We start from the raw sequence: 18,654 nt of genomic DNA on the forward strand, positions 1-18,654 counted from the left end.
ATCCAGGGGTGGGCAAACTACGGCCCGTGGGCCACAACCGGCCTGCAGGACCCTCCTGCCCGGCCCCCAAGCTCCTGCCCTGGGAGACTACTCCCAGCCCCTGCCCTACTGTTCCCCGGGTGCTCTGTGCTGTGCAGCAGCTGCAGTGTGGCCCAGCTCCAGCTGGGCTGCGCGGCTGTAGTGCCACCAGCCACCAGTGCTCCAGGCAGTGCGGTAAGGGGGCAGGGAGCAGGGGGGTTGGATAAAGGGCAGGAGAGTTTGGGGTGGTGGTCGGTGGGGAAACAAGGGGTTGAATTGGGGCAGGGGTCCCCAGGGGGCAGTCAGGGGCCAGAGAGAAGGGGTGGTTGGATGGGGCAGGGGTCCCCAGGGAGCTGTTAGGAATGAGAGGAGGAGTTGGACGGGGTGGTGGGGGTCCGGGGGCAGTCAGGGACAGGGGTGTGTGTGGATGGGGCAGGGGTCCCAGAGCGGCCGTCAGGGAATGGGGGGGTTGGATGGGGCAGGGATCCTGGGGGGCTGTTAGGAATGAGAAAAGGGGCTGGTGGAGGTCCAGGGGTGGTCGGGGACAGGAGCGTGTGTGGATGGGGCAGGGGTCCCAGAGTGGCCGTCAGGGAATGGAGGGGGTTGGATGGGGCAGGGATCCTGGGGGCGGGGGCAGATAGGAGGTGAGGGCTGGGCCACGATCCCTCCCCTAACCGGCCCTCCATACAATGTTACAAAACCCGATGCGGCCCTCAGACCAAAAAGTTTGCCTGCCCCTGCTCTAGTCTGATGTCCTGTATGACACCAGCTACAGAACTTTCTGGATACCCTGTAACCGGGTCTCCTCTCAGTCTTGTTTTTGATACACGCACAGACATTGAGCTCTCTCATTCTCAGGCATTTTTTTGAGACTTCAATTTTTGTGGCTGTCATCAACAGATAGCTAAGGGTTAATGTCTCTTTCACCTGTAAAGGGTTAACAAACCTGCAACACCTGACCAGAGGACCAATCAGGAGACAAGATATTTTCAAATCTGGGTGGAGGGAAGTTTGGGTGTGGGTCCTTTGTTCTTGGGCTGTTCTCTCTCTGGGCTTTGAGAGTGACCACATGAATCTCCAGGCTCTCTAATCTTCTGTTTCCAATTTGTAAGTACAACGGTAGAAAGACAATATAGGCTTTTACATTGTTTTTCTGTATTTGCAAATGTGTAGTTTGCTGGAAATAGTTTAAATTGTATTTTTTCTGGATAAGGCCGTTTATCCATTTTCTATAAGCTAAAAGACCCTGTAACTTTTTACCATCTAAATTGCAGAGATAAACCTTTTACTTTTTTCTTTTTTATTAAAAGTTTTGCTTTTAAGACCTAATTTTTTTTCTCCTAGTTAAGGCTCAAAGGAACTGAGTCTGTATATACCAGGGAATTGGTGGGGAGAAGGGAAAGAGAGCAGGGAGGGAAAGGTAAATTTCCTCTTTATTTTAAATTCACGGAGCTTAAATCTGGATTGCCTCTGGGGGAAAGGTATCATTCCTCTCTATGTGGTGATTCAAGGAATTGAATCACGGTGATCTCCTAGTGTACCCAGGAGGGGAAAGATCTGGGAGGAGGTAAAGAGGGGGGAGGGAATGGTTTATTTCCCTGTGTTGTGAGACTCAAGGAATTTGGGTCTTGGGGTCCCCAGGGAAGGTTTGGGGAGACCAGAGTCTATCAGGTGCTCTACCTAAGTCCTGATTGGTGGCAGCCTATCGGATCTAAGCTGGTAATTAAGCTTAGGAAAATTCATGCTAGTACCCATATTTTGGATGCTAAGGTTCAGATTTGGGAATTATACTATGACAGTGGCACTTCTCTGCATCCGCTTCCGTTTTTCAATATCCTTTTAAAAACGTGGGCACCAGAACTGGATGCAGGATCACCGTATTGGCCTCGTCCATTCTCGCATGAAGGATAATTTCTCTGCAATACTCTCACTGAAGAACTCACAAAGCTTCACCAATTAGTTCAATTTTTTTTATATTGTCAAGATTCATAGTAATGCAAACAACTGTCACTTTATTGTAATCTCTAACTGTGCCATGAAAGGCACATAACAAACTTCAATGTAACAAAATAACTCCGCTTTGTTTTCACACGCACACTCCTCTCTCGTATGGTCCTGACAGGAAGATCCTTTCACAGAAAGGATTAGTTAGTTTGTGCATGCATATAGCTCATTACTGCAAACCTATTAATGTACATGTCAGAAGGCAACAGACACCAAATCCGGACATTGACCATCTTGGGATTTCAAACCGATGCAGAATAAATAACAATTGTATATCATACAGCTTTTTAGTACCAAGTGTAGAATACAAGATATTGCCTTTCAAACTGCCTGCACCCCGCCTTACAAAGAATGATTTGCAACAAATTATGAGTATTATGACAAAAGCAAGGACGCGTCTTGTTAGGGGTCAGTGCTGTCTATTCATGTAAGTTAATTGCTTGTGAATCCAAGAAGAACAACTTGAGCAAAACCACCACGTCTGTGACATCAAGTGAATGATTTTGGACTCTTTTTGGTTGGAGCATAAAGCAAAAGGCCCTGATCCTACAATTGGATCCATATCAGGAGACCCTCATAGAGGCCCATGAACAACTTTAGGGCTCTGCATGATTGCAAAAGGTCTGTCTTGTACAGACTGGATTGCAGGATCTGGACTGAAAGTAGCCTGCTTTCTCGACTGCATAAAGCATTATTTGCATACTTAACCCTTTAATTACATCCTTCCCCCTATATTTTAACAAAATAAATAACAAGAACAAATAGGGCTCATCCCATGCTGGGGTCTCTTCAATGATATGGGTGCTTTACACCTTTCAGTTTGGCCAGGGTCATACCAACATGCAGCACATACCATTTCAAGGAAAACGGGTTTGCCAACAATGAACGCGTGAAGATGGGTAGGAGGGAAACCTTACATATTGCACACCACCACTGGGGAATAAACTGAGAGGAGCAGGTATTTCGTACAAACCTTCTGACCACAGAAACTTTGGCTTATCCAATCAGTTGGCAAGAAAAAAAATAAATCTGACCCCGTGAGTTCAGAATAAGTCCTCTTTTCTATTTCTGAGAGTTGAACTCTGATAACTGCAATGTGATATAGCTGTGTATATTATATATGTTGTATATACTCTGTGTGCGCACATATATATAGTGTATATCTCAAACACATCCATGTACATAGATCTGTGGTCATCCCCAGAGAAACAATCCTAGAACCTGAAAATTCTGCCTGTTCTGCAGGAGGGGATCATCTTTTGTGCAGGAACTCAACATGCCTCAGTAGAGAGGGAAGACACTCCAACGCCAGCAAGGTGGACTTCTAAGGCTTGGAGACTTTGCCCACATCCAAGTTAGATCTAGCTTTGGCTTGTGCTGTTGTGGAAGGGAAAACCGTTTCCAATGGATACGGATCCTCTCCATTGCTAGCAAGAGAGGCTAAGAGATGCTCAGCACTAGGGATGGTCTAGAGGATAGTGGTGCAGATCTAGCCCCGCAGCTAATCTGTGCATCTCCTATCATCTGCAGGAAGTGGTGGCCAGCAGTTGGAGGGTGGTCCTATTGCACAGCACACTGCAGTGAGGTGCTGGGTGCCACCGAATACTGCCCCCTATTGAGCCGCCTGCACGCGGCACTGCTCACTCTCCCTGCACTGGCTAGAGAGTACCACGGCAGCATTTGGCTATCTATCTTACACACAATGCAAACACTAATACATAATGGGAAAAATTCACTGGTATGTTCTGAATGCTTTTCCGCACTCTGGCAACATAAAGCCACCACAAACTAGGCAGCAGAGTGATGAAAAGTGGCCCGTTTTCTAGCCAAAAAATGTATCAGGCAGCAATGCTGTAGCAAATTTTGCAGTGTTCATTATTTGCTCTATAACACTGTCTCCCATATAGCAATAACACTGATTACGTTGCCCTGTACCGAAAATCTAAATTCCTTAATGTTAGCAAAAACACACCCGCATTTCTTATAAAAATATCACACTCCTTATTTATAAAAAAACCTTTTGTTAAGAAAAGTTTCCAGTTAAAAATATGATATAATCAAAATATGGTAAACTATGGCTGTAAAATACTAAATCCCTAATTAAAAATATTCATTTTAAGAAAGGCATTGTGCTGTAAATATTAGTTGCTGTAATGCTTTGCCCCATATTTACTGATGGTAAAATATCATAATACCTGTTCATTTTAATTACATTAGGACACTCCAGCTTGAAAGCTGCACCTGCTGCATTTCTGATAGATCCTCTTCATCCTTTCATCAGAACTATTTAAATTGGAAAATATTTAATGATGCATGAAAAGCCTTATTTAAAATAACAAAACTACATTAACTGAAAACAGTCATGCTAACAATGCAGTTGCATACATATTATTTGCAACCGGAAAGTACTTTTTCACCTTCCAGAATGTTAGAGTTTAGGAAAAAAACAAAAAATGATTGTCTATACGTATTATTAAAGGAAGGAAGCATATTCTTTGTATAAAAAAGTATTTTAGAACAAAAATTAAAAGGGTCTATAAAGATCCAAACATATATAAACATATATATAATTTTATATATTTATATATGTATATTATATATATTTAAGGTACTTTGGTCAGCAAACATTATTGCTACATCATTATATATGATCTGTTATTTTTCATTAAAAAAAATAAAGAAGAAGGTTAGAAGTTTTCTAAGTTCCCACGTAACATCAATCTGATTTTTGTAAACTTTACAAAATGCTGAACAAAAGCTCTGTTTGGAACTATATTCCAAAGGAATTTTTTTGAAGAACTGGGATCGCACACTATATCAACTGCAACTTAACGCACTATTTTCCAAGGTATCCTGAACATGCATAGAGTTTCTTGTCTAGTTATTGCTTAAATCTCATCTTCTTGATACTGGCATTTAGGATTATTTACATTTCTTTGGCTTGACAGAACACAACAAAGAAACTGAGGTTTTCTTTTTAGCATCTACAGAAGCTAAAGCGATGGCTATACAACAAGAGGCAGTAGCATCTTTAGGGGGAAAATAACAAAACAAAAAAACCCCAAACCCGACTAGACTCAAGACAAACCCGACTAGACTTGAGAGCTTTCCTGAGGCAGGAAGAAGAAAGTCAGGATCATCTTTGATTAGGTTAAATAAAGAAATGATGTTGTGCTTCTCCAAACTGAAATAAGACAATCAGTGTTTTGCACAAACTACTTCCAAATAAGAGAGACTTTCTCTCTCCTTCTGACTGATTGACCTAGACAAGGCTCTGTCATGCCACACAATCTGTATCCCTACTGCCTGGGTACTGCTCAAAGTGCAATGGTAAGTAAGGCCTTGATTTGTAGTAGCAAAGAGCAAGGTGTGCAGGGGGAGGGAAAAAACCATATGGCACCAGACAGTTCAAGGAAACACCAATAGATTTCAAGTCTTTCTAATAGTGCAGGTAGCCAGTCCTGCCACAGTAAAGCTGTGGAGCTTAAACAACGAACTCTGGAACTTCATCATGGGTCAGATCCAAAGAGAAGTATTTGCTCGTTCTTTTCACTGGGAAACTTTCTTGGATATTGATACACTGCTGAGCCAAGCAGCCGTTACAATAGAGACCATCTTCATCCAGTTCGTGGCCACAACCAAACGTGTAGCTCTGAGCAGTGTCCGCTAGCTGCAAGAAGTCTTTTTGGTAAAGCCGGATGTCATCCAGGCTTAAGCTGTGCCGGTCGGTGGAAGTCTTTGGTTTTCTGCAGACGGTCTGTACAAAAGAGAAGGTTGCAGGAAGAGCGTTAGCAGGAATCAGTCATGAATCTAAAAACTACATCACTGGAGCACCTCATACGGCAGCCAGACAGCACCATTATGCATTTGATGTTCTTTGCTCACCCTAACTGTAACTCTCACGTTACATACACGTTTGGAGATATGGAGAATATGACCAGGGACTGAGGGGGAGATTTTTAAAGGCAAAAATAGCATTTAGGCACCAAGTCAGCAAAATTCAGGGGTCAAATTCTGACCCTATTAAAAAGTCACTGGCAAAACCCTCACTAACTTCAGTAGGGTCAAGACCCACCATAGGTGTTTAGAAACAAGGTTTTGTTTGGACTCATGATAAAGATAGGGGTTAGCTGTCCCATTCAAATCCAGATGTGGGGCTGGATTTCAAATAACCCCTAGACCTGGGCTCTGGGCTTGGACCCATCTCTAGACCGTGATGACTTTCTCTGGTGCAGTCACTTGGGAGAGCAAACAAGTCAGATCCAGCATTGAGACTAAGGCTGGGGTGGCCGACCTGAGCCTGAGAAGGAGCCAGAAGTTACCAATGCACATTGCCAAAGAGCGGCAGTAATACCTCAGCAGCCCCTCATCAGCTCCCCCCAGTCCCCTCCCAGCGCCTCCCACCCTCTGGCAGCCCCACCAGTCAGTGCCGCCTTCTTCCGTGGCACAGGAGGCGGGGGGAGGGGGAGAGTGAGGGCAAGGCAGGCTCAGGGTAGGGGAGGGAAGGGGTGGAGTGGGGCAGAGCCTGTGGCTGAGCAGTGAACACCCCCTGGCACACTGGAAAATTGGCACCTGTAGCTCCAGCCCTGGAGTCGGTGCCTGTACAAAGAGCCGCGTGTTAACTTCTGCAGAGCTGCATGCAGCTCCAGAGACCCAGGTTGGCCACCCCTGAGTTAAGGAGTGTCTATCCTGGAGTGGACGGTGCAATTTCCAGCTCAAGCAGACATTCCTGTGTGCTCCTTGGAATTGTCTCTGCAGACAAGTGAAAGCAGGATATGGGTGATGCTGGGGTGCTAGGTGAAGCTGTTGGAGCCCATACTGCTGTATGTCTCTGGACAAAGGAAACTTTCCTGGGCATTGTAACACATCACCAGTCACCACCATTCGGGATCAAGAACAGCGAGGAGTCACCTCAGATGGGATGTGGGTTTGGTTTGGATAAAAAACTGGGATATAGGGCTGGTGTATTCCAATCTATGAAAGTCTCTGGGACCTCGAGATTTGATCTGCTGTTCCTGTAAGATTTCCAGCATTCCCTGTTTCTGATGGGGTGAGAAATGCAGCAGGAAAAGGCCCTCCCTGCTGTCTGCTTCCAAAAGGCCCAAGTTTGCAAAAAGAAAATATAATGTTTTTTCACCCCCAAAAGCTATAATTTACCCAAACTCAAAGAAATTCCACTTGAGTTTGGAGCAAGGTACTGGACGGTTCTTTTTTCCTCCCCCTCAGATTGGTTTGTCCATGTCTAATCAAGACACGTTGTTTGCTTTAGATCAAGCCGTACGTCTGAAGTCTCAATGCATGCATACCTGGGGCAACGAGTCGCTGCTTTGACCACGAAGTCTGACCACTGTTTCTGAAGAGCTGGATGTGGATGAGCTCACTTCCTTTACAATTAACCCTGAATTAGGAAACAAGGAAAGAAGCAGATCTAAATTCTGGAGTGATTTCAAGTCACCTTCTGGGTTGCCAGGATATGTAGCAGCCTGGTTAAGTCACCTTATGGAAGGCCACATTTAAAACTGCCCAGATGAAAATACTTGGTATCAACATTTTGTCACATCCATAGAGATCCTCTTTAGTTACTTGGGGCCCGATTCATAAATCAATCTAGAGGGAGTCTGCACTGGTGCCCCTTCAACACGTATGTTACACCAATGCAGCCTCCCTCAGGCAGACAGGATCAAATTCAGAGGTGCAATGTACATTAGATCCCTTTACATTAATCTTCGACGCCTCTGCTTACACGCAGGACGTCACTGTGTACACAGGTCCAAGCAATTGTGAGTTACACATTAAAGGGCCCTAAGACAATGCAAGAGGATGAGGTTTTCCCCGCCCCACTTTAACTTGTGTCTTTCTCCAGCTCCACAGCAGATACGACTCCCATCAGCGGAGCAGAGAGGATTTCAGAAGTACATGGAGAAACTAAGTATAAAGAGTTCACCATACTCCCTGCCTCCGCATTTGGCTCCCCGAGTTGCTTCTCTAGCCACAGTCGAAAGCTGAGATGATTGAAACTGAGTCTGTATCTTTTAATAAACTCCTATGCAAAATGTAAACAAAGCCAATAGCTGATTATTCCTGAAGTAGGAAAATAATGGAATGAACCTCTAACTCTGGCACTATATTGATGCTCCAACAGAGCCCCAAGGCGAAGGGTTCCCCTGAGGTTGGTAGGGGCTTTGTCATGGACTTCAGCGAGGCCAGGACTCCTCCTATGGTTTATAAGTGGCCTGTGACTGAGGGAGAAAACTAGGATGACAATGCCAGGAGACTCCACAGAGTGTCACTGCGTTACACCTGCTCAGGCTCTGGCCCTGTATGTTTGTACGCTGATGGGCTAACGGTGTTCACGTTATAGTGCTGGAACTTCGAACTTCAGTCCACAGTTTTCTCACCTTAAGAATGCATCAGGTGTTATTGTCACCATTAGAGCTACCTAATCTTTAGCCGTTACAAACCCTCCCCATAAACTCCTGCATCCGTGTGAAGCTGAAATGTCATTAGTCCTTAGGAACAGGAATTTCTCCTTTTCTAGGCGTGCCGTGAAAATCTGAAGTACAAATCCTGGTACGCCTGGGTCGGGGCCCCAGGGCACAGCGACAATTCACTGACACAGTCTCTCCAGAGGGCAGGGTGGCCTTCATCTGACAAAGTGCTGCTGAAAGAATGGCAAAGCTGACAGAGAAGTGCTGAAGCATTCCTGTCCTTTGAGTGCAGACAGGAAAGGGAAGCGAGATCAAGGAAAACAGAGACAGAATGTGTTAAAGCATCTTCATTTGGAGTGAAGGCTAACATGGCAAAACCACCATGCAGGTCAGTTTAACAGCACCGTTTACACAAGAGAGGTTTTACTTTCTGTCTAGATGAAAGAAGAAAGGACACTATGTAAAGATCATTCGAACTGGTGCTAGTAATTCAGAAAGTAACTGAATTAGTTTTTAATCTCTCACAAACTAAGAGACTAAAGGGATATTTAAAAACAAATCACAATTTTGTCTGATGAGGTTTCACCTGTGATTGTTACAAGCCACACCTACAGTTGCTATAGCTACAAGAGACTAGAAAAAGAGATGATTTCTCCCTATTTTTTCCAGTTTGTGCCTTTAGTGGCCTTGTGCGTGGAGTCAGTTTCATCATTTCCCCTGGATAGTTAATCTCCTTTCAGATGTGGGCCTGTCACCCAGCAACAAAGGAGTGAAACCCCTATTTAATAAAAGGGGAATAGGATTGCAGAATGACAGCGAGTGTCAGATGCCCTCCAGGGCAGCTGCAAAGCCTGCATCTTCTTCCAACTTACTTCTGAAATGGTCTAGATTTCAAGTCGATGGAGTCCTTCAAAATGGGGCTGGATCACAGAAAAGCAAAATCCTTCAAACAAATAGCCTTTGGCTCAACTGATTACATCACCTAAGAACCATTTTACATATGTAAATGGGTCAGATTTTCGATATCTCTGGACATGTGCATCTGCACAACTATTTGTGATTGCACCATGGTAAATTGCATGCTCATGTAGACAGGATCTGCATGCCATTACTGAAACTACACATGCAATCGGGGAACTGTGCATGAAAAATTGCTGAAGAAGATATGACATGTTTTGTTCCTCAACTCTTGGACTCAAGAAAAACAACTGGGACTGCCTGTTGGGGCAAATTCTGCCTTGTGTAAGTGGACTAAACTTCCAGTAGCTCCAAAGGAGAGACACAGCAGGACTGAATTTATCTGTGTCTATTTTCACTCAGTATGAAATTCACCTGTCAGCATAAAGTTTTATTTGGAGGAATTAGGTGGGACTGAAGTGATGTGGTACATAGACTTTCTGCCAAGAGGTGAATTTCACCCTAGATGTACTGATAAAAGGATACAGTACATATATTACAAGCTACTGAAGTGAAATGTGCTTTTAAGATCCTCCCACTCCTGGCAATCCCTTATCTTAAAGGATCGCCATGGTTTCCAGTACACGTTCATCTGATCTTTGGTTGGACCCATTGCTACCGAGCAAACCCTTTGTTGCTGGTCCCTTGAGCGGTTGCCTTAGGCAAGTTTCACATTGCTCAAAATTAAAACTGGGATTTGCACCATCGAACCCAATGTGGCCCCACAAAGGAAAGGAGATGAAGGGAGCTGGAAAGGGTGCTATTGACCACCGCCTCCCCTTGCCCCCCAAAGCAATCTAGTAGACTGTGCCACTTGGTGCTTTGATCTCACACCCAAAGGTAAATTCATGGGGATCTGATCTCCTGAAACATTTGTCTCCAGCTCTGTTGTGGCATTTGTCAAGATGACCCTTTTTTGTATGGCTTCTCATCTCCAGCACTTCTCTCTATGTGCTCTGAGTGATTTCACCTGTCATCACAGAAAGCAAGATCAGGCATTTTCCTGTGGCATTTTACCCGAGTGTCCGTTAAACTTCCGTGATGTCAGCATATCCTCAGTGATGTAGATACACATGTCTGGGCTAACCTCGAGGGGCGACTCATTTGTCTGCTCCAGCTCTCGGGGGTCATCCACCAGCATTTCTATTTCTGAAGCAGAAGAGGAAGAAAAGATTGAATGATTTTCTAACATGGAAAGAGTGCCTGAAAAAAAACCAAAAACAAACCAACCACAACCGGAGGTTCTCTGCACTATACAATGGTTTGTCCCTACCGGCCAGCAGCTGCTGCATAAAGACAATTCTTGAGTCCATTACAGCTGCAGAGTCCTAAAAAGCAGCATTGAATGCCAGTCATGAGTGCAGAAATGCTTGAGAAATTGATCATCTATTATGTGTACTACGGTAGCGCCTACAGTTCTAAGGCGCACGGTTGCTGGGTGCTGCACTAACTAGCACAGGGTACATCCACACAGCAACTGGGAGGTGTTCCCAGCCTGGGGAGACAGACCCACAGTAGCTCAGCTCCGGCCAATGCACTCACAGAAGCAGCATGACCGCTGCGACATGGGAGGGCACAAGTCCAAGCTGGCCCAATGGCCTGGATTTGAGCTCTGGTGGCTAGCCATGCTACTGCTCGTGCCACAACGTCCACACCACTGTTTTTAGAGCACGAGTGTGTCTGTCTACCCACCTCTAAGCGCCAGCGCGGCCGGACTCACAGAGGCCCAATCACCCGCATCGCGACGCTGGAAAGGGATGTCTGTGGGTGTGACACGCAGGGGGGAAATCATTTGTCCCCTGGCTGTCTTTGGCCAGTGCTCCATCCTACCAGCAATATTCAGCACCATGACTGCTTCCAGCTGGATGCTGCGATGCAACAGCAAGGCTCAGGATTCTCACAGCCCAGCCCTGATTCTTTCCCCCAGCGTCTCTAGCATCCCCCCCGAGCGATTTCAACTAGGATACTAGACTGATGAGGACGAGCTGCTTGGAACAAACACAATACTGAAAACGTTTTCCCTGCCAGCAGCACTGAAATAGCAGTCTAAGCCAGACATCTATTCTTTCCTACGTGCAGCCTATTTTAAAGGCTCAGCTGTGCATGGATGGAGAGCAATCACCCTGACGGTTTGGTCACAGATCTATCGCAACTCAGCAGCCAGTGAGACAGACTACAGAGAATGCACATAGCATGGGAGAAATACTAGCTTGACAGGGCCATCCGCTCGGCTTACCGTCATCCTGAGAGTCCTCCTCCAGCCGGTCCTTCCCCCCACTCTCCACCCCGGAGGTGTGGGAGCTGCCATGGCTGGTCATGGAGCTGCAGGTTTTCAGTTTGCGGTGCACAGCGGTGCCCAAGAAGCTGTCCTCCGGCCCCATCTCCCTGGGCTTGGTGTCTGACTCGATGCCGGAGGTGTGGGAGCTGCTATGGCTGGTCGTGGAGTGCCGCGAGAGGCGCTTGTGCTTGGCACTGCCCGCGCTGCTCCCGCTGGCTCGGGAGCGTTTCTCCAGCTGGTCCATGTCCAGGTCCACCGTGTCACTGATGTAAGACTCTCGGTACTGCTTCTTCTCTGCAAGGCAAGCCAGGAGCATGGTCACTTCCCCACGAGAGCCTGGGGCCTGCGAGGGGTGCCAACACATCCGGGATGCATACCGACTCTGGGCCAGATTGAGCCTGGGGGCAAGAAGCTGCTTGTTGCCTCTCCTACCCACCCTGTGTTTCCTGCCTCTGGGCAGCTGCTAGGCAACGGTGCAGGGACAGGCCCTCCGCAGCACCCTGAGCCACGGCCCTCGGAGCAACTGGCTGAGCACACAAGTGGGGATCGGCTGCCCTGTGGGTGTGATGGCAGGGGCACTCCCACCGCAAGCTGGATTCTGACACTCCTTGCTCGCCCTTCCACCTCTGAACAGCCCCAACCCCGGCAGGGCCAGAGCCCTCCCTGGTAGTTCTGGGCTACATTGGCTCAGGCAGCACAAAGGTCAGACCTGGCAGCAAAGAGAGGACTGACACTACTGCCTCCCAGCATCTCTGTGGTGATGTGCAGCCCCAGAGGGGGCCAGAAGAGGGAGATGGAGCCAGAACAAGCCCCCACCCCCAGCCTGTGAAATACTAGCTAAATGGGACCATGCAGGGTGCACCCTCCCCTGTAATCTCTGTATCCTGATGCACAATCCCACCGCCCGCGCACTGAGGCCCAGACAAGCTCTGTTGATGCAGTGCAGCTATCTAATTAGGGTTGCGTTTATCACAGCACAGGGCCTCCTCCTGACTCCTCCGATGGCCCGCGGCCTTATCAGTAGGCCAGCATCTGCCTCCGGCGTGGTTATTGCACAGCCTGTTCTGCTGATGCTCAGCCCACACAAACAACAGCACGCAGCAGATTTCCCTCAGGGAACACATTCCTGATCTAAGTGAGCTGCAGGCCGCATCAGGCCAGGCTCTGACCGGGAACATGCCGGACAACGCTGGACCCCCAGACAGTCCCTCAGATGGAGATGGAAGAGATTTCTAGTGGCATTGCAGCGTGCCAGGGTAAATTCAAACCACTGGACTTCAGGATTGTGGAAACTGAAGGCAGGCCGAGTTTCAGGGCAAAGCCCCATTCCTTGCCTGGCTGCCTTTCGCTGGAAGAAGCAGTGCAGCAGGCTGGGTGTCGAGTGTACTGGGGCATAGGAAGATCAGTTGCCCCTTTCATGCTGGAGCTGCTAACATGACTGCATCTTGCCAGCGCTACCTACCAAACAGCACACAGTCCTGCACCTCTACACACAGCTCTCTGCAGTTTGGGCCCAGTGCTGGCAAACATAACGGAGTCCAGGCAAACAGCTCTGGGCACTCAGTGCTGCAGGGGGCGGGGCAAGCTGGCCAGCGTCACCCTCACGGGGTATAAAGGGGCAGTAGCTCTGATCCCCCACCATCACCACCTCCAGCTTGGGGACTCTCACACCCACACGGCACACCCTCACTGGCTATGCCATCTGCACTCTCCCAGCCTACTCTCAAGCTCCTAGATCATGCCTATCACCATGGTGTCTGATCTCTGTTGTGGGGCTTGACTCCTTGCTGTCATATGGCTCCAGATTCTCTCTGCACTTCCTAGCCCCGTGGCACAACGGGGAGACGACACTTCTGTCTGGCTTTTGGCCCTCACATGACCACATGGAGGGGTCTGGCCTTTGATAGTAACAGCCGGGGCTGAAACTTCGCCTGATTTCAAGAGCACCGGGTGGGGGAGGGGGGGAAAGCTGCCCAGCCCAGCAGCCCACAGTCCAAGTCCTTCCTCCCAGCATGGGTGGGGACTCGTTCAGAAACCTGTGCACGCAAACCGCACAGCACGTGAGCCAGAGCAGGAAACCGCAAGAGTAAGGCAAGCCAGGCCCTGCAGGAGAAGACGCCAATTCTGTCCTGTCAGGGAGGCCGGTCGTTTTCTTGTCAGTTTTATGCAATCGCCTCCAATCCATCATCGCTAGAGCAGGAGGCCACAGGGGACCAAACTGCAGCCGCAGACAGCAGGAGAGCTGGTCAGAAAGAGTCCGAGGAAATATGTCTCATTGGAATTTGCCAGTTCAGTGAAATCAGAATGTTTCTCACATGTGGTCCAATTTCCCCCAAGAACCCATTGAAACCCTGCCAGCTGGAATGCCGCAGGGGTGGGGATCCCAGGGCTTCCAGGGTCTGCGGCTCTGGATCACCTCTGGGCCTGCCCACCAGGCAGACTGCCCAGGGGCTGAGGGGGTCTCCAGGGCTGCCCACTACGCAGTCTGTCCTGAGGCTGGGGGGGTCTCTAGGCCTACCCCGGGGGGGGGGGGGGCTCCATCCCCTTTCATGGAGAGTTTTGAAATTCTTGGTTTCCCTCCATGACCTAGAATAGCCTTTCTCCACCCAGCTCTAGACAGCAGCTCAAGCCAGATGAGAGGCTACAGCTCCACTGTTCGGAGTCAGACTGTTGTAGGCTGTGGGGGAGGAAAGGGGGAGCAGTAAAACACAGTATAGCCAGATTAAAACACAGCCGAGTACCTTCATTCTCCTCAAGTTTCCTGACCTGCCGCAGGATCGGCTGCAGATTCATATAGAGGCGATGGCTATTGCTGAGCAGCTGCAGGAGGTGCCTGGAGCGCATGGGACAGCCTGTGTAGTAGATGAGTTTCCTGGCCGATGGCAAACCATCTGGCAAAATCTCAAATTTCTTACCCTGTGCGGAACAAGGAGGAAATATCAGTATCTGCACTGCAAAGGTTTGTAAAGGGAGGCGTCCAGCCCTGAATACAGAGACCCATTACTCTGTTCCCGCTGGTCCCTCGTGAAAGGTAAAGGGAGCTTTGAGGAAACAGTGTAAGTTTGCTCTATTTAAGACGACTCTTTAAAGTTACTAGCAGAACAATCAGTTACCCCAGGGCACATTGTCTCACTGCATTTCAAAGTCAAACACAGGAAACAAACACGGTTTGCTCTGCATTACACAGCGCTGCCAAAAACCATGCCCGGCGTCAGGGCTGGCAGGTTCCCACTGCTAGACCAGGCAGGTGGTTTGGTTTCAGTTATTCCGTTTCACAGGGGGAAAGTAGTAAGTGCATGAGACACTTCAGCAGGAGAACAAACAGATGCATTTACACAATTTAATACACAAACAATGCTTAATGCTCCTGTGTCAGGCAGGAGGTCAGACAAGAGGATTATAATGATCTCTGCCGGGCTTAACATCTATGAATCTTTCTAGCACCAATTTGGCTCCGTTTGGTGTTACTGGGAGCTTTGCCACTGGTTCCAGTAAGAGCGGCCCTGGTTTAACAAGTTCCCAACCTGTACATTCCATTTGGTGCTTCAGCTGTAACGATCTAAAGGAAATAACAGAGGTGTTACTCTGGATGAATTATTTTCCCCCTTTACTACTAAGACCATAAGAACGGCCATACTGGGTCAGGCCAATGGTCCATCTGGCCCAGGATCCTGTCCAACAGTGGCCAATGCCAGGTGCTTAAGAGGGAATGACAGAACAGGCAATCATCGAATGATCCATTCTCTGTTATCCACAGCCAGCTTCTGGCAGACAGAGGCTAGGGACACTCAGAGCATGGGGTTGTAGCCCTGTCCATCTTGGCTAACAGCCATTGACAGACCTATCCTCTATGAATTAATCTAGTTCCTTCTGAACCCCGTTACAGTTTTGGCCTTCACATCATCTCCTGGCAATGAATTCCACAAGTTGACTGTACGTTGTACTGACTTTATGATGCTCACATTTAAATACCCAACAACCAGGCAACTCAATGGATTGACGAGATTCTAGCAAATTTTCAGTAAAACAGAGTTTCTAAAACTGCTTTCATACCTGTACCATTATGGGGAAAAAGAATCAAACCAGGATCAAACCTGTTCATATTGATTTTCCTCACATCAACATTTTTCATTGCTCTCCAATTTAAAACACGTTGAGATTCAGCTTCTTGCTCCTGCTAGGCCTAGAGTGCAGAGTGGGGCTGGGCTAAAAAGAAGAAGAGGCTAAAGGAAACAGACTTTTCCCAATCAGGTGCCGAGTGTATCTATGACCTTAGAGCTTGATTAAAGGTCTGAATGTCTTTGCAGTCTCTTGAGTGTCCATGAAGCAGTATTCCTCAAAAATATATCTGGGCAAAAAGGTCAAAAGTAGCTAGTGATTTGGGGTTTCTCAGAGTTTAGATGCCAAATCTGTGACACCTCAAAGAGCCTGTTTTTCAGCAATACCGAGCACCTGGCCTCTGAACATTTTGGTCACTGTTAACACAAAACCTTAAGTCTAAAATATTCAAGACTCCCACCCAGCTCAGCCAGCTCCTTCATGGCTTGGAAACTGTTGTTGCAATCTATCAGTTAACAATCCATCTTATGGTCTCTCATCCTGGTCCTAAGAGCACGGTAACATTTGCCTGTTTCTGTACCAGGTTCTGATCAGTTACGCTGGTGTATACAGGGAGTAATTCCACTGTTTTCAGGCTTTTGAAAGGGGTTGTCTTCAGTGGAGTTCCAGGTATGTAACTGAGATCAGACTCTGGCCATATGACAGTCACAGACTTGTAAGATATACAGTTAAGTCCAAAGCTGACTGCAAGGACTTACAAAGAGAGCTCATAAAACTGGGTGACTGGGCAACAAAATGACAGATGAAATTCAATGTTGATAAATGCAAAGTAATGCACATAGCAAAACATAATCCCAACTATACATATAAAATGATGGGGTCTTAATGAGCTGCTACCACTCCCAAAAGATCTTGGAGTCATTGCAGACAGTTCAGCGAAAACATCTATTCTATCTGCAGCAGCAGTCAAAAAAGGGAACAGAATGCTAGGAACCATTAGGAAAGGGATGGATGATGAGACAGAAATGGTCATAATGCCACTATGTAAGTCCACAGGACACCCACAGCTTGAATACAGCGTGCAATTCTGGTTGCCTCATCTCAAAAAAGATGCATTTGAATTGGAAAATGTACAGAAAAGGGAAGGAAAAATGATTAGGAGGTACAGAACAGCTTCCACACGAGGAGAGATTAAAAAGACTGTCAGCTGGGAAAAGAGACGACAAAAGGTGGACATGGTAGAGGTATAAAAATCATATATGGTGTGGAGAAAGTGACTAATGAAGTGTTATTTACACCTTCACGTAACACAAGAACCAGGGGTCACCCAATGAAATTAATAGGCAGCAGGTTTAAAACAAACAAAAGGAACTATTTTTTCCACACAACGCACAGTCAACCTGTGGAACTTTTAGCCAGGGGATGCTGTGAAGGCCAAAAGTGTAACCGGGCTCAAAAAAAGGAGGACCTGGAGGATAGGTCCATCAATGGCCATCAGCCAAGATGATCAGGGACACAATCCCACGATCTGTGTCCCTAAACCTCTGACTGCCAGAAGCTGGGAGTGGATGACAGAAGATAGATCACTCGATAAATACCCCTCTTCTGTGCATTCCTTCTGAAGCATCAGGCATTGGCCGCTGTCGGGAGACAGGATACTGGGCCAGATGGACTATTGATCTGACCCACTACGGCCATTCCAATGTTCTTATAGGCAGTTTGCAGGTCAGCGGGAAGCTGATGAAAGATGAGAGGGAAAACCTCACTGTTAAAAAAGAAAGATACCTTTCTTTACATATGTTACGAACCCGTTATTGTTCTGTACTCACCACAAATACAAGTTTTCCCACATTTGTCCAGGGGAAGTCATAAAGCAACTGTCTTTCTTCATCTAAATTCTGAGAAACAAATTGCACACTGAGAATGGGATTTAGGAAACCTGAGACAGATTCATTACTTTTACTGACTTAGGAACAAGCTGAAACACAGCTGATAATTTCTTTCCCCCGATACGCTCAAATTTCGAAGCACTGTCCTCCTAAGGTCTCTAGCATAGATATGGCTTAAGTTTCATGAAGCCATCCAAAGGGTAAAATTCTCTGTGATGCACATAGGTTATTCTGCATTCATTCCTTGCCTGCCAATCCCAATGACATCAATGAGAAAACAGCCTCTGGAATGCGTGCAGAATATCCAGCACAGATCCAAAGTGCAGCTCAGAGAAGAGGATTCTGCTGAATGATTTTTCTGTAGCTGACATCTCGCAGAGTCAAAGCAATTAATATTTGCACCCTTTTTGCAATTTGCTCAAGAAGATGTTTGTCTGTGCAAATCCAAGTGCTGTAATACACTGTAAGTTGTCCATGATAGCTACTGGTGTGTGCGTGTCTGGCAGGTCCCTCTGTTGTTACAGATCTCAGCTAGGGAGCTGTGGCTCTTTAGTTCATGCCATTGGCTCTGGAGATCCCCAGTTCATTCCTTGGTGCACTGGCTAGCAGTTCAGCACATTTCTAGAGCAATTAGTATCTTACTGTTAATTTTTACTACATGATTGACCCAAACAAGGATTGCTGAATTTCAAAAGTATTTGAGAAACTTCTGATTTAAAAAAAAAAAAAAAAGATGGAAAAATAAGCAGGAGTCAAAATGGCCAACTTCCACCAGTGAAGCAAAAGCCACTAATTCTAGACCAGGGATTGGCAACTTATGGCACGCGTGCCGAAGGTAGAACATGAGCTGATTTTCAGTGGCACTCACACTGCCCGGGTCCTGGCCACCGGTTTGGGGGGCTCTGCATTTTAATTTAATTTTAAATGAAGCTTCTCAAACATTTTAAAAACCTTATTTATTTTCCATACAACAATAGTTTAGTTCTATATTATATACTTATAGAAAGAGACCTTCTAAAAA

At 46.9% G+C, this 18,654-nt stretch overlaps 1 protein-coding gene across 7 annotated transcripts in view; it reads right to left on the minus strand.

Moving 5' to 3' along the window:
• Positions 1-1,974: 1,974 nt before the first annotated feature.
• FRMD6 (FERM domain containing 6) overlaps positions 1,975-18,654 on the minus strand; it is a 727,784-nt gene continuing 711,104 nt past the window's right edge. For 6 of the 7 annotated variants that reach the window (XM_050954687.1, XM_050954685.1, XM_050954688.1 and 3 more), the window contains 6 exons: positions 17,574-17,642; positions 14,427-14,601; positions 11,644-11,979; positions 10,425-10,556; positions 7,329-7,420; positions 1,975-5,779 (listed from right to left, as the gene is read on the minus strand). In XM_050954687.1, the coding sequence (XP_050810644.1) occupies positions 5,507-5,779; positions 7,329-7,420; positions 10,425-10,556; positions 11,644-11,979; positions 14,427-14,601; positions 17,574-17,642 (1,077 nt within the window). In that variant the 3' untranslated portion in view covers positions 1,975-5,506. Of the gene's footprint in view, positions 5,780-7,328; positions 7,421-10,424; positions 10,557-11,643; positions 11,980-12,366; positions 12,611-14,426; positions 14,602-17,573; positions 17,643-18,654 lie in introns of those variants that run through there. The other variant, XM_050954690.1, reaches the window with a different exon arrangement.

The sequence above is a fragment of the Gopherus flavomarginatus genome, chromosome 5 (genome assembly GCF_025201925.1).
Source record: "Gopherus flavomarginatus isolate rGopFla2 chromosome 5, rGopFla2.mat.asm, whole genome shotgun sequence".
NCBI classification, from domain to species: Eukaryota; Metazoa; Chordata; order Testudines; family Testudinidae; genus Gopherus; species Gopherus flavomarginatus.